A 16,349-nucleotide genomic window follows, 5' to 3' on the forward strand; every position below is an offset into this window, starting at 1 on the left:
TGTATTAATCTGACAATAGATTTGGGCTATGTCCAGTTAAATCATCAGTTTAGCACGTTCAATGACCAGCAACAGTTTGTATAGGATTGCAATATTATTTAACAAAACAGCAACGACTTGCCAGATTCTACCGGGCAATTTTGACCTTTTAACATGGTTTAACATATTTTACGTAAGCTTCAATTAATCATGAGGTTATAAAGATGGCGGTTACGTTCATGAAGTGAGTGAGTGCGGTTTTACGCCGCTTTTAGCAATATTCACACATTGTACCCATGTCGGGGATCAAACCCGGGTCTACCTCACCGCCTCTCGTTCCTGGAGTAGACGCCGTGTGTGTTTGTGTGTGTGTGTTTGTGTGTGTGTGTTTGTGTGTGTGTGTGTTTGCAGCTACACATGTGTGATACCAGGTGATGCATTCACAATGTCTCGTTCTGCCCTTTCTCCGCCGAAAAGGCGATAGCAATCCCCCTCCCCCTCCCCCGTCACAGCGCTTTTGCCATTTGGTCGAGAGCCAGGTGGTTGCCCTCCCCCGTCTTCCCGAGTCAAGTGCGTTACAAACCGTGTTATCAACCTTCCACCCTTGCGACATCAAGTCCACTTTTATGTGCTGAATATGATTGGACTAGACTATTGCACTTATTGATCGTCCAATCAGAGAACGTTTCACAAAATCAACATCCACGACACCTCCGTATGAAAGTGATTTACCACTGCCTGTCTTTGTTCACACAAAAATGTCTTTTTCCTCTTTTAACAAAAAGAATATATACACTTACGACCATATGATAATAACGGTAACCTCTTCTCAACGTGTTGGACCAAAGGCAGCTTGGCATTACAAACTGATTGTTTTTCATGTGTATTAACAAATTACGTCATACTGGAACATTTTGATTTAAATCTTTTATTTGAAATATAAATCGCCACCCTTTTGTAATCATTCTGGGTCTGGCTCTTTCGGTATTATATAAAATCAACAGAATGTACGAGGGCTGGTCAAAAGTTCCAAGCCTGACTAATTTTCAACTATGGGATATGACAGTGAAGTAAATTAGTCAATGTAGTACCTTGTTTGAGTAGATCATTGCAAGTGTATTTGGTCTGTTGAGGCCGTTTGTATATTAGTGACAGCCAGTTGAACGTGATAGGGGTCCAAATGGACACGAGTACCAATCAGTCATATACTTTATTACTTCAGAGAAAAGTACTCTCCAAGACATTCATGACCGCATGTCACAAGAGTGGGAGGATATGTGACCTAGCTATTCCATTGTCTTTCAGGGTGTCTTCAGAAAACTTCTTCCTAACTTGAATTGAAAAGCTTCACTATTGATATGAGAAGTGTATTTAAAAGCAGGGAGATTAAATTGAAAAAGAAAACTAAAAACACTTTCACAATTGTTTTGTTTGTTTGTAAGGCTTAGAACTTTTTGACCAGCCCTCGTATTTGGTGTATAAATAGTGAGCCGTCTATAATTTTAGCAAGAAGGCATCATCATCATCATCATCGTTGCCTATCAGAAGTTGGCCGTAGGCAGGAGGAGACGCCCGGTTCTGACGTAACTTCCGGTTGACGAGAATCACAAGGCCAATCACAGCAACAATTAGAATAAGAACTGTAGCAAGTCTGAAAGGAAGAAATAAACAGAAAACTACACGAAATTGGGAAGTACGATGATTGATGATTATAAAGCAGTCTAGTGATTCAGTAGATATAGCGTCTTCCTGGAGAGCTCTGTGGTTTGATTCCGAGCCGCATCATACCAAAAGACGTTAAAAGATGGTAGATTGTTAGCTTAGCTGGAGGTCGGCATTAAAGGGCCAACACAATGACTGGTCGGCACGTGCACTATACTGAGTTTGGTATTCATGTTATTGGTATCTGAGTGGACTAGCACTATATTAAACCGGCATTAGTTCTGACTGGTAAAATCAGACAAGCACACATATGCTCTTACGTCGCTATATAAGTCAAATAATCAGGAACGCGATGTTAAAAGAATTTCACCTCACCTCACCTCACCTCACCTCACCTCACCTCACCTCATCTCACCTCATCTCACCTCACCTCACCTCACCTCACCGCACCTCACCTCACCTCACCTCACCTCATCTCACCTCACCTCACCTCACCTCACCTCACCTCACCTCATCTCACCTCACCTCACCTCACCTCACCTCACCTCATCTCACCTCACCTCACCTCACCTCACCTCACCTCACCTCACCTCACCTCACCTCACCTCACCTCACCTCACCTCATCTCACCTCACCTCACCTCACCTCACCGCACCTCACGACCAGCAATGCGATTCATGATCATAAGTTTTCAAATCAGGAAAGGTTGGATGATTTCAAACCCTGGAGTGGCGTGTTGGTAGATTTGTGAAGGTAGGTCGGTGCGGTTTGGAAATCGAAATTTAATTTACATTAAAATTCGATTTACATACAAATTTCATTGTGAATTATGAGAAGAAAATTGCTCATGTGGCCTAACCTGGAACTGGAGTTTTGAGAGTGTCATCATTCCGTTAGTGACCCCAACCCATCATTGTTCAGCATGTTTTGTCGTCCACATATACTTACACTTCCACAGATATCAGCAGTGTGATATTCTTAAGACTGGTAGGCTTGGCTGTTATAGTAACAGCACCAGGTGTCGGGAACGTCGGGAACGGCGGAAACGTCGTTGTGTTGTCACCACCAGGTGCTGGTCCAGTTGTCATGCCGCCCTCAAGGCCACTTGGCCTTGGACAAGCGTGGCTACTGAATAATGTCATAACCTGTAACAAAGAACCACAGTGTAGGTGCGCCGCTCTCAACAATGCTGGGGTCGTGTTGGGGCGACGTCTGTGTTGAAGAAGAGTGGTTACGACATCCAAAGCCCTGAAATCGCTTTATTTACGATAATCCATATCTTAGGCGCTGGTTTACATCTATCTGCATCTGAAATGGCATTTTTCCTAATCACAGTGACTTCTCTGTTGTTGACAGACCGCCTCCGTGGTCTTGTTCCCGGAGAGCGGAAGGTCCGGGGTTCGATCCCCGGCCGCGTCATACTACAACACGTTAAACATAGTACTTGTTTCCATGTCTTTCCCTTGGCGTTAATAGGACTGGTCGGCTCTGTGTCAGTATACTGTGTCTGAGTGGGGTATTCCTGTTAAAGTGCAGCATGGTATCTCAGTGAGCTAGCACTATAAATCGGCATCAGTCCGGACTAGTACAAGCAGCCACACACACACACACACACACACACACACACACACACACACACACACACACAAACACACACACACACACACACACACACACACACACACACACACACACACACACACACACACACACACACACACACATTTCCCAGTTCAAAATAGGAATGATCACAACAAGGACATGCAAACCATTATCCGTACGATTCGAGCAAGACGTCCTGCTCGACGCGTCATATTGAGTCGACAACATCGTCAACAACGACGGCATTGGTGTCCAGAGCAATCTTACGGCTTAATGATACATGAACGAAATTCTCCAACCAAACGTCCTCCCAATTGTAGCCAACGGCAACGGTGTATTCCAGCAGGTCCCGGCTCGACCGCATACAGCACGGATTACAAGAGCCTTTCTATATAACAACAACGTTGATTTGAAACCAATGGAGCACCTGTGGGATGTTTTGGATACGCCGACGTCAGCCACAACCCTAGACGTTGCAGCAGTTGGCCTTTGCTCTGCAGGCCGAGTGGGATACCATTCCCCAGGATATGATTCGCATACTCGTCTCTTTCATGGGCTAGAGATATCCGGCCGCTATCGATTCCAACACGGGGCATATGCGTTATTGATGGTAGCTCACCTTCACCTTGGATTTTCTTATGTACCGATAACTGAGATTACTACAATCACCAAGTGTTCTCTCCACAACATTTTGGCTCAATACCTTGTACGGTCCCTCGTCTAAATGTATTTTCCCACCGCACACAAATCTGGCTTTGTGTTTCGGTTTTTTTAAGAGTATATGTACATGTAGGCATCACTACATTAATTGTTTGATCAAAGAACTTAGTACACATTACAAATCAAACAATGCCACATTTTATTTAAGTATGTTAACTGAGGAAGAAATCTGCCAAAACGATCCGTCAGTACCAACAACTTTTGACTTGACTCTAAAACCTGGAGACATGTCCATACCTATTTTGTACTGGATTCCGAAGCTCCATAAACATCCGTACAACGAGAAATATATTGCTGGGTCCAGCAAATGTTTCACCAAATCCCTGTCTCAAAGATTAACCATAATTCTTAATACAATCAAGGAAGGGCTTTCTTTATATTCACAGGAAGTAGCTGAGACAAGTTGCCATAATACCAATGTGGATTCAAAGTTCAATTGTGTCAAAACATTTAATTTCTACGGTCTGGGGTTCAGGATAATTTGTCAAGAATGAAAGCGATTTGTGAAATGCTGAACTTCCTCACTGATAAAATTGTTAAATTTAGGGACAAGACATTCAGGTAGACATCCCCATGGGAACCAATTGTGCTCCCCTTCTTGCCGACGTGTTTGTTTAATCGGCCAAGAACTTTGACTTAAGCTTCAAGTTTATCGATGATCTGATATCGTTCAATAACCATCACACAGCCAGGGTGGCTCAGTCGTCTGAGGCGCCGCGATTCGCTGTGAAGAGTCCCTTGGGCACGCCCAAAACCTATGATTGTGGGTTCGAATCCCGGTTCGCCCCGAATATGTTTCCAGGTTTGTCAGCACCAAACGTGCTCGTGGGTTTCACCGAAGCGGTAAACGTCTGGGACCTACATCACTTCGGGCTTTCCTCCCACATTAAGCTGACACGCCGTGATATAACTGGAATACTGTTAAAAGCGGCGTTAAACCCAACTCACTCACACACATAAACAATTCCCTTTCACAGACATACCCACCTGAACTAGATCTAGAAGGGACAAGAGCGACCGCCTCGTCTGTTTCATATTTAGATCTGAGCACAAAGATTCAGAGTGACAAAAACCTCTCCACAAAATTGTATGAAACATTTGCGATACAACCGAGTATACTCTTTCTTTGAAGATTTCCAAGAGTGCATATCACGCTTGGTCAAAAGTTGTTTCATCAAGGTTACAACCTGCAAGGCCCCAGTAAAGCTTTTGTCCCCGGTTATCTTCACCATCAGTATATTCAATATTCCAGGGTGCACGGGTGGCCCAGTCGTCTAAGGCGCCACGATTCGCTGTGCAGAGTTGCGTCCCTTGGGCATGCCAGAAACCCATGATTGTGGGTTCGAATCCCGGTTCGCCCCGATTATCTTTCTAGGTTTGTCAGCACCATACCCGTGCCCGTACTGTTAAAAGCGGCGTTAAACCCAACTCAATCACTCACTATTCAATATTCCACTTCTATCTATTTCATTTTACATAAGCTTCGTGACGGGTGCCACCGGTTGGGCAGGATACGCTCACTATTTCATAGCAATTCATAAACATATTCATGAAATAGTCGCAATCGTTAACTCGACTCTGCTTTCGGGCTGAACTTTATTATGATTTATGGAAAGCTTTTTTTCAGTTTTTATATTTCTTTACAATACAGTTGATAGTTGATACAGCATCCACAATTTAAAAAAAATGATATCCTTCCGAAATATATTGTTTGTTGTTTATCTCTATACTCAGTGATATTCCAACTGTAATTATTATAATAATATATAATTATGAATCCAGTTATTGACACCAAGAGCATATATCTACGCTATTGGGATACGATGACATGCATCAATCAAGTCAGGGAGCCTGACACCCGATCCTGTTAGTCGCCTCTGATGACAAGAAAGGGTTGCTGTAGACAAGTTCTAACCCAGTTCCGAATTTTATGAACACTATTGTCTTGTTATTCATGTTAAAATACAGTAAGGCCTTGTTTGTATGGAGGTAGCGTTCGGAATTATCGACCGATATGGGGATATGTAGTTCAACGTAATCATATGTCTGAGTTAGACTTACGAGAGACCTTCTTACTTACATATGGACCAGTTCCGGAAACCTGTCCTGTAATCCAGAGAGCATCCGGTTTCGCTTCCTGGCTGCACTTCAGCTTGATTGATACGACCCTGTAGCGAGTTAGCGAGTACAGTATTTAACGCCTTAATAGAACAGAGAGGGAGCTACGCTATATTATGATTTGATACACAACACTGAGCTTAATAAGATAAATTGCTACATCACTATCCCATACTCAACAAAACACCACGATAATCTAATCTGACATACACTTGTGGGGCGTGTGTGAGTGGAAAATTCGAAGTAATGCAGGCCTAAGACGTTTACGCCACGCCACGCCACGCCACGCCACGCCAAGCCACGCCACGCCACGCCTCCTAACCCCAACTCACGTCACGCAACGCCACACAACACAACACAACACAACACAACACGCAACACAACACGCCACACCGTGCACAGTGGAACAATTTTTTGTACAACTTGCTTTGAAGTATCATCAAAATATCAGAAAGTGATCAATCTCGATTATCCGCCCATGCAAGTTCCATTGGGCATAAAAGGCAAAATTGCGGTGAAAAATATACGAATGGATAACTGAACATCAAAGTCATAAAATATATTAAACTAATAATGCTTGTCAACCACAACCAGAAGATTACACTTACACTTCTCCAAGCGAGTATTCAAGGGACAAGCCTTCCACCTTGTTGGAGACGAACCTGGCGCTCTGCTGGGTGCCGACAACGATCCCTGGCTGGGTGCCACTGTATCGACAGACGGCCGCGTCCTTGCACGCAGCTTGTGTGAACGGGACGCATGGGTTCCAGGAGAACAGATCATGTCCGAGAAGATCGTGGAGGTGGTTAAATCTGACAACAAAATACAGTAAACTACGTTTATAACGAACCCCCTTATAACGAACTGACCGATATAACGAACTTATTTTTTAGTCCCGGCCATTTAATGAATATATGCTGTATATATGCATATAACGAACTACGGTTATTACGAACTAAATTTAGTGGTCCCTTTGAGTTCGTTATAACCGTAGTTTACTGTATGTGTGATGCATTCCTACAACTGACAAATCCTACATATGCATTCTGACAAATTCCTACATGGGGTACCTTTCTAAATCGGAAACTGTCCTACATCTGGAACACTCCTTCTCGAACATTTCCTCATCAGATACATTGCATCATAACATACATAGAGGTTTCATCACCAGTGTTTTTTAATATGGGAAATATTAATCGGGTCTTTTGCAAGGCAAATACCGATTAACCGGACGAGGTTGATATTTCCCATATTAAAAAAACAAACACTGCTGATGAATTCTATTTATCATTTTGACATTTTTGTTTCCCTTTTAAGGAATAAATGCATTATCATTAACATCAGCAAATCTTACGTATAGATCGTGCGTAGTGATACATGTTTTCCATAGCCGTGTGAAGTTACTGTGATGTAAAATAAACAACCTCTTCACCCCTTTATGGCATATTCCTTCGCTGAGAAAAAAGTTCCTCGGATTATTTTAAACATAATACTTGAACAGACATTTGCAGAATAATTGAAACTTTAATAACGGTAACAACAACGATTCTGTGTAATCTGATTATATCCCTGGTGTAACTTCAATTATATATACTTTCCAATCAAACCGCTCTCTCACTTGAAGAATGTCTCGCGGAGGTGAGGTTAGAGTAGATGCATTAGTCGGTGTCACTATCACTTTCAATGACAATCCGGCTCCTTTTGAGTGGAACCGGGTTTCACGAGATTAAACGTTGTGTTTCCGCCAGTAATGTTGCCAGCTGACACCACCAGAAACATTCATTATTTGAGACCGCTGACTGTGTTGTCTGCGATTTTTACATTACACGAAGGGCCGCTCTGCATGACGGTAGTTTCATCAACAAGCTGAGATGTCACAGTGTGGGAATCGCTGTGCAGAGTATCGTCCCTTGGGCACGCCAGAAACCTATTGTGGGCTCGAATCCCGGTTCGCCCCAATTATGTTTCTAGGTTTGTCAGCACCATACCCGTGCTCGTGGGTTTCATCGAAGTGGTAAACGTCTGAAACCTGCATCACTTCGGGCTTTCCTCCCACATTAAGCTGACACGCCGCGATATAACTGGAATAATGTTAAATGCGTCGTTAAACCCAACTCACACACTCGAGCTCACTTAGCGCTAAGATCGCTTTGTGCAAGTGGGTCCTGGTACCTTCTGTTTCAGTCATATCTCGATATTCTCTCTCTCTTTTACGTGTAATTACATTACTTTTTTGGAATAGCGGTTGAAAATACAGGGTTACTATATAGCTTAAGCGATAAAACCCTTTCCATAACCAATAGAAATCTTAGCATAAAGCAGAGTCGATTGTACAATTCCGACTATATTACGAGCAAGTGTTTATGAATCACTATCAAATAGTGATGATACCAGGTGGCGCGAAAACGTGAGCGTAGCCTGCCCAACCGATGGCACCCGTCACAAACACATGCAAAGGCAAGTCAATTGTTCACGTGAAAAAACATGGGAACATATGGTTCAAGTGAAAAAAGGGAATTGCATCGGACATCATTTTTGTCATTGATGCGTCGAATTTGGAAATGTCCTCCACATATCTACCATAAAACATTTTGAAAGCTTTACTGAGGCCGTCAAGGTTGTAACCTTGATCAAACAACTTCTGAGCAAGAGTCGTATGACGTTCTTTGAAATCCTGGTAGAAAGAGCATGCTCGATTGAATCTCAAAAGTTGCACAATAAAGGAATGTTGTTTCTTTACACAGGAACATTTTTTCAAGAAAACAATTATTTCGAATACACGCATATCTTGATCTCAAAGGCCAGTTATATCATGTGATGTGTTAGTGACTCTAGTGCTACCTACGGAAGCCGTTCAGGGTTATTTTATGATGTTAAAATTTCAAGATACACTCGTGCCCCGCTTATACGGACTTCAGATATCCGGAAACCTCGGTTCCCGGACGATTTTCATTCAAAACGAAATAATTACTATATAAATTTACCCGTATATCCGGAAATTCAGTTTCCGGAACCGGACGGTCATTTTCATATACAAAACACTGAAATGCACTCAAAATTGTCTCACTTATCCGCACAGTACACTTCCGCTGGTGGTAATATCTTTGATTCGTGAGAAGTCAATTAACCAAGTGACACTGAGTTACGTTTGAGACGAGCTTGTTTATTGTACATGTAATCCCCTTCGATAAATATGGCGTCTGTGGAGGTCAGAGGTCAAAGTTGAACTTCATTACGTGTTGCTATTCTGCCTAGGCAATTTCGGCTGACCTGTCCCTCTTTGGGACTCCTGTGTGTGAGACGGGTTCACATATCTATTGTGATTTCGGTGTTCACATAATTTCTGTTTTTGCATTGATATGATTTCTATTTTCTTATATTGATATGATTTCATTTTTATCCTTGGCTGCTCTGTTTATATACGTTCGAGCAGCTGTCCATCTCTCAGAAATAGAGTTAGTTTGGCCTTCGCTATTGCATCTCTTGGCTTTAGGAGATCTATGACAGATAGCGGATCTAACTGCAATTCTTGTTTTAACCTAGCCCGGGCTGGGGCATGGTCTTGACATTCTAGTAACAGGTGGTCAGTGGTTTCAGCCTGATTGCAAGATGAACAAACCTTGTCATAGTGCTTTTAGTGACCAAGTCAGAGGCGTGAGATAGCAGTTTCAATTTTCCTTTCATTTGAGTATCAGTTTGGCTTTTGTTGGACCTTGGGTTGAATTTTGTATTACGAGGCATTGTTTTATATCTAGGGATTAAGATTACCTTGTGTATTTTCTCGTAAACTAAGCCGGAAACAGCAATCAGCTGTACACACGTTTTCTTGGAATCGACCGGTGATTCGGTAAAGACACACCCAATGATATAACTTTATAGGATTTTTAATGCAAGGATCAACAATTGTATCTGAAACTATTTTTTTTTATCAGGAATAATATATTCCATTATTTTCTTAATTATATGCAGCCTTTACTAAACATATTTAAAATAATAATAACCCTAAGCGAAGCAGCTGATCTATATTCTCGGGTATTATATTTTACATGGAACCAGTCTGACCAGTCACCGTCAAGGCTCACGCGCACGTGATCGCGTGATCGCGAGAATTTCATGTTGACATAGAATCGTCAAACAAAAACAAATATGACTTTTAACGAGTCAAAGTATGTCATTTATGATATATGTATCCATTCTCTGTCAACTAAAGTTCGTTTCAAGGCGTCAATAGCGGTATTCTGACCGTAGTTGCTGTTAATAACGGTGAGTTGTGCGATCTTACGATCGCTTCACACACGATTTCGCCGAAATTAATAAAAACAATATGTATAAGGAATTTTGTCATGAGTTGCATAATTGAAGGGAAGTAACTCTTCCAGTAAGAAGCTGGTTTCAGTTATACGGAAATTCGTTTATACGGACGAATTGTGAAATGACGCAAGTGTCCGTATAAACGAGGCACTAAGTTAAAATTTCAAGATATATACTAAGTTGAAATTTCAAGATAATACCTTGAAATTTCAAGATCCTATGTTGAAATGTAAGATGCTATGTTGAAATTTCAATATACATAAGTTGAAATTTCAACTTTTTATCTTGAAATTTTAACTTTTTTTCTTGAAATTTCAAGATCATTACCTTCAAATTTCAACTAAGTATGTATCCAGAAATTTCAACTTCGTATCTTGAAATTTCAAGACAAAAAAACAAAATAAACAAATGGCCCAAAAAAGGCTTCCACTGTACAGTGGCACAGAGTAATACTTCAGGAAGAACTTTACAAAAAAACAGGCAGCCCGGATCCAACACCTGAACCCACACATTCCGGGGGAGTACTGCCGGAGTTAAACTGTAACAAATTAAATGTATAACGGGTGGGATACAACGTCAATTATCATGGAAAATAAGTCTGAATAAGGTGATACAGTGTGTGTGTGTGTGTGTGTGTGTGTGTGTGTTTGTGTGTGTGTTGCTGCTTCTACTTTTGTAATTTTATAGTGCTACACAACGGATATACTTTTCCGTAGTTTAACCTGAATAACACACTCAGACACAGTATACTAACTCCAAGCCGACCAGGCCCCTTGATGCCGAGCACAGGGAGTGTAACAACAAGCATCATCTGTTAACGTAATTTGGTTTGAAGCGGCCGGGAATCGAACCCCGCACCTTCCGCTCTCCGGGCAGATGCTTCATCCACTAGACCACGGAGGTGGTCACGCACATACAGCAGGAACAAGCTGTTTAGTGTCAGGCCTTCACGTTAGTGTGATAAGCGAAAGCTCTATCCAACTGATAATCAATAACTCATCACATGCTAGGTCACGGGTGGTTCGGTCGTTCGTTTAAAGCGTCGCAATTCGATGTGCAGAGTTGCGTCCCTTAGGTGTACCAGAAACCTGTGATCGTGGACTCGCATCCCGCTGATTTCGCTGGTTATGTTTCTTGATTTGAAACCAACACACCCATGCTCGTGGGTTTCGCCGAAGTGGTAAACGTCTAAGATCTGATCTCATCGAACTTTCCTCCCACATCAAGCTGACACGCCGTGGTATATCTGAAACGCTGTGGCGTTAAACCTAACTCACTTACACATCACACACCACACTCAGCAATTATATAGCTATGTGACTGCAATCTGTAGCCTGTAATCAAGGTCTGGAGCAGACAATCAGGGATTGATATTGTGAACAACGATCTGTCTGATAACAATGACATTCTATCATCCAAGTCACCGAACCCGATCAGACGCTCTATTTGGTCGTCTCTCACGACCAGCGTGGATTGCTGGTGACCTATTGACGGCTTGTGATAACAACACACCTTACGTAAGTCATAAGTGAGTGTGTTGGGTTTAATGTGCCTGTGAGCAGTATTGCAGCTGTTCCACGTCAGGGTGATGAAAATTCATAGGTCGACGACGCATACTAAATATTTAAAATCTACGAACACGTTTATAGTACTTTAAAGGATAATTATCGACTCTGAGAACCCACTCCTCTGTTTAATGTTTGTACGTGTACGTTCAGTACATGTTATTTAATGTAAAGGACTCGTGAAGATCCGGAGTAAAATAAATCTTCAGCAACCCATGCTTGTAAAAGGCGACTATGCTTGTCGTACGAGGCGACTAACAGGGTCGGGTGGTCAGGCGCGCTGACTCGGTTGATGCATGTCATCGTATCTCAATTGCGTGGATCGATGTTCATGATGTCAATCACTAAATTGTGTGGTCCAGATTCGATTATTTACAGACCGCTGTCATAAAGCTGGAATATTGCTGAGTGCGGCGTTAAACAACAAACAAACAAACAAATATTCAATGTAACGGTACTCACGCAGGTGTCCCGTTATTCAGAGCAAGTGGGGTCAAATCGACAACTCCTGCATCTGATTGGCAACTGCATGGTCCGGTTTGTTTCAAGTTGGCTACCACTTGTGACTCACAGACAGCGAACACAACCCACAGCAAAACAACAGTCCGATACATTTTTGAAGTAAACAGTTTCTAATCAGGCTACTGAGATGTACACTGGGAAAGAATTATCATATATCTGTTATCACTGGTCAAATATCAAAGGTTACGGGGTATCGTCACGTTGGCGTTGATCGTTATAGCGATAGTAGCGTGTCAACAGTACAGATTGCCTTTCGGTTGTTGGTAGTGTGAATCGGTACATTTGCGAGCGGTGAACCATATCAGACAGACAGTTCATTCAGTAATGGAGGCATTAAGGCCCATAGTACAATGCAGATTGCATATTAACATTTGTCACGTGATGAACATGATTAAATTTTAAATCAAATTACACCTTTCTCATTATAAATACATAAACAGCATGGATCATATCGGGATTTTCAGAGTTCAGCAGAATTATCATTAACGGATGTCTTTAAAAATACCTTGCAACACAGGGAGAATTTATGCTTAATTGGGAATACGTTACACAAATAAGACATGGTTTTCATCCTCTACTTCTCCAGGTGAACAGTTTGTACAAATCATCATCATCATCATCATCATTTATTGTACACAGGCCCATATACATACAATAACATTATATATATACAAGTTTGTACATGTACAAGTATAAACATGCAGACTTATATGCACAGAGATGTGCACGTATACAATTTTGTGAAAAATAAATCGCATCACAACACAAGAAGAAGAGATTAAAGCATTTGATTAATAAAGGCAAATAACCTCAAGAATAATTAAACATCATTTGTACAAAGACGGTTGCGAAGTCGTAAACCATAATTAATGTATAGGATAGTATTCTTTTGTTGCTCGTTAGATATTTCATCAAAATTGATGTATTGATGTTTTGGGGCAAACCTTGGAAATATTTTGTTCAAATAGAGTTCACAATATCACCGTCTTTGGACCTACAACATACATTTACATTGTGCAAAGAAATTCTAAGTTTATAATAAGCTCTGATTAACGAGGTAAATATCTTTCAGTTTGTAACAATGATTTTACTTTACTGTAATTGCTACGACAAAGTTACATGTATACAGAAATATTTTGGTGCCACTGTTGAAAAAAATTATATCCTTTAGTCCTTATAATTAACTGTGGATCTCCAAGATCTTGTGAAATCCATACATTTGATAAGCCGCTTACAAACACTAGATCTCTGACACCTGAAACCCAAATATTTTTACCATAATTTATCATCACGTACCTTTAACATTTGTAACACCATGGGTATCTATCGGGCATCATTCTAAGTAACTTAATCAAATACTTAATAACCCTTAATTCGCGGACTACAAAAATATTACTACGGCCTGTTTCACCAAAGATTTCCTTGTTTGGGGCAACTTACTTTATCGTCCACAAAGGAAGGTGGGGCGCTGAAGGTACTTACATCCATCCATCCATCCATACATCCATACAGGCAACACGATGGCCTTTACACAATAATACACAACGCAATATTCCAGCTATATGACGGCGGTCTGTATATAATCGAGTCTGGACCAGACAATCTAGTGGTTGACATCATGAACATCGATCCACTCAATTGGGATACGACGACATGCATCAAGACAGCGAGCCTGACCAACCGTTAGTCGCCTCTTAAGACAAGCATGAGTTGCTGAAGACCTATTCTACTCCTGATATTCAGGGGTCCGTGACTATTGTGGCGTGTTTGTTCAGGAATAAACTTGTCTTGTCTTTGCATGTATTTGTGATGGGTGCCACCAGTGGTGCAGGATACGCTTGCGTGGATCCTTGCTGATGATGGCACTGGAAGTCTGGATCTGTTCTGATTATTTGAAGACATCCGTAACATATAACTACTATGTTGTTGTGTGGCAGAAAACAACATCCACTCATCCTGATGTGAGAGTCATGTTTCGTTGCTGATTGTGATCAGATTGTGGATGGTATAGGTATAACCAGGGTAGCGGGACACGGGAGCCCTGCCGAATGAAATCAAACTGCTGCTTATCAGGGTTGACGGCTGAAACAAGATCCGGAGTGAACATTAACAATATTCTTTGTTTAATGAAGGGGGCACTGGTGGCCCAGTCGTCTAAGGCGCCGCGATTCGATGTGCAGAGTTGCGTCCCTTGGGCACGCCAGAAACATATGATTGTGGGTTCGAATCCCGGTTCGCCCCGATTATGTTTATAGGTTTGTCAGTACCACAACCGTGGTCGTGGGTTTCACCTAAGTGCTCCTACATTAAGCATAACTGGAATACTGTTAAAAGCGGCGTTAACCCTAACTCACTCACTCACTTTATTCAATGAAGTTCTGCAAGTCTATACCCATTGTGAGAATCGAACCGCCGTCTTCACCGTGATGAGTTGACGCCTTCCCCACGGGCGAGGCTAATGTACAGCCAAATACCACTAACTGGCCTGGGTGAGTGTTGGTTTAGCAGTATTCCAGCAATATCACGGCGGGGGACATCAGAAATGGGCTTCACACACTGTACCCCTGTGGAGAATAGAACAGGGTCTTCAGCGTGACGAGGGAAACGCATGAGCCACAAGACTACCCCACCGCCTCATAACGTCAATCATATCAGAGGCGGTCGGGTAGCCTAGTGGTTAAAGCGTTCGCCCGTCACGCCGAACACCCAGGTTCGACTCCCGACATGGGTACAATGTGTGGAGCCAAATTCTGGTGTCCCTAGCCGTGATATTGCTGGAATATTGCTAAAAGCGGCGTAAAACCATACTCATTCACTCACTCACCCTCCATGATCCAAGTTCCAGATCCTCGAGCCATGGTGTTAATGGTAGGTTGTCATCCAGATAGGATCCTGGACTGTACAGGAGAAATCTGCTCTTGTTCTCTCCGTCACGTGTGTCTCCAAACCGTATCCCAAGGCCCGCCATACACATTGAAAACATTATTCCTTCTTCAGTGTCTACTTCATTACATACCCTTTTATACTGCCCCCTTGTTCCAAGACGATACAAAGCCTGTTTGCTCAAGGCAATTCCTGCAAAATCATCAGGGTATATGACTTCTTTGACAAATGTCCTCCTTTTCAATTTATGTCCCCAATAAACGGCATTGTTGTTATCTTGGTTTGACAGGAAGTGACGTAGGTTTTCCATAATGACGTAAGGGATACCACGTGATATGAAGAACCAATCAGCATCATGGAAATGATTTCCAAACACATATCGCAATCCTGTTATGAGATTTGATTGGCTTATTTTAACCCAATCAGGGAGTCTGTCGAAGGACACAGCTGGTATCGTTCTGTTATAGATGTCAATGAAGACTAACACCGACGTGCATTTGTTCGTCCAGGATCGCCTCGCAATCCGCAGTTGGTGTAAAATATTAACTGTCCTCTTTTTGTAAAAGATGCACATCACCCGGGAGTTCTTCAGCTCAAGTTTAGTGTTGATGTCTGAAACGTACATAATATATAGATATTATATGTTGTTCCGTGTGATTATGTCCCATGGTCTGGCGTCCCTATGTGAAACTAAGACTTTGTGAAACTGAGGCACTGTCCATGTGAAATTAGTTTATTTAATAAATGCAAGATTTATACTATACAGTAAACTACGGTTATAACGAACTCGAGGGGACCAATAATTTTAGTTCGTAATAACCGTAGTTCGTTATAAGCATACATACAGCATATGTACTGGTCGGGACTAAAACAAAAGTTCGTTATATCGGTAAGTTCGTTATAAGCGTTTTCGTTATAAACGTAGTTTACTGTAATATGGGTGTTAGCAAACATGTGTTTCAACAACATGAATCATACTAACTGGGA

At 41.9% G+C, this 16,349-nt stretch overlaps 1 protein-coding gene across 1 annotated transcript; it reads right to left on the reverse strand.

Moving 5' to 3' along the window:
• Positions 1-688: 688 nt before the first annotated feature.
• Positions 689-12,607, reverse strand: LOC139470197 (uncharacterized). Its single transcript, XM_071252511.1, has 5 exons — positions 12,420-12,607; positions 6,690-6,893; positions 6,044-6,131; positions 2,590-2,786; positions 689-1,630 (listed from the first exon to the last, which is right to left on the reverse strand). Exons 1-5 carry the CDS (start codon positions 12,569-12,571, stop codon positions 1,474-1,476), a joined length of 798 nt encoding a protein of 265 aa, XP_071108612.1. The 5' UTR covers positions 12,572-12,607; the 3' UTR covers positions 689-1,473.
• Positions 12,608-16,349: the final 3,742 nt, after the last annotated feature.

The sequence above is a fragment of the Haliotis cracherodii genome, unplaced genomic scaffold, assembly GCF_022045235.1.
Source record: "Haliotis cracherodii isolate W230 unplaced genomic scaffold, xgHalCrac1.p SCAF_20, whole genome shotgun sequence".
NCBI lineage: Eukaryota > Metazoa > Mollusca > Gastropoda > Lepetellida > Haliotidae > Haliotis > Haliotis cracherodii.

Excerpts from the sequence above, each read along its gene's own strand:
- LOC139470197 (XM_071252511.1), bottom strand. The coding sequence starts at position 12,571 with ATGTATCGGACTGTTGTTTTGCTGTGGGTTGTGTTCGCTGTCTGTGAG. Across the intron at positions 6,894-12,419 it reads CTGAATAACGGGACACCTGC|ATTTAACCACCTCCACGATC; the intron begins GTGAGTACCGTT and ends TTTTGTTGTCAG. Across the intron at positions 6,132-6,689 it reads GAATACTCGCTTGGAGAAGT|GGTCGTATCAATCAAGCTGA; the intron begins GTAAGTGTAATC and ends AACTCGCTACAG.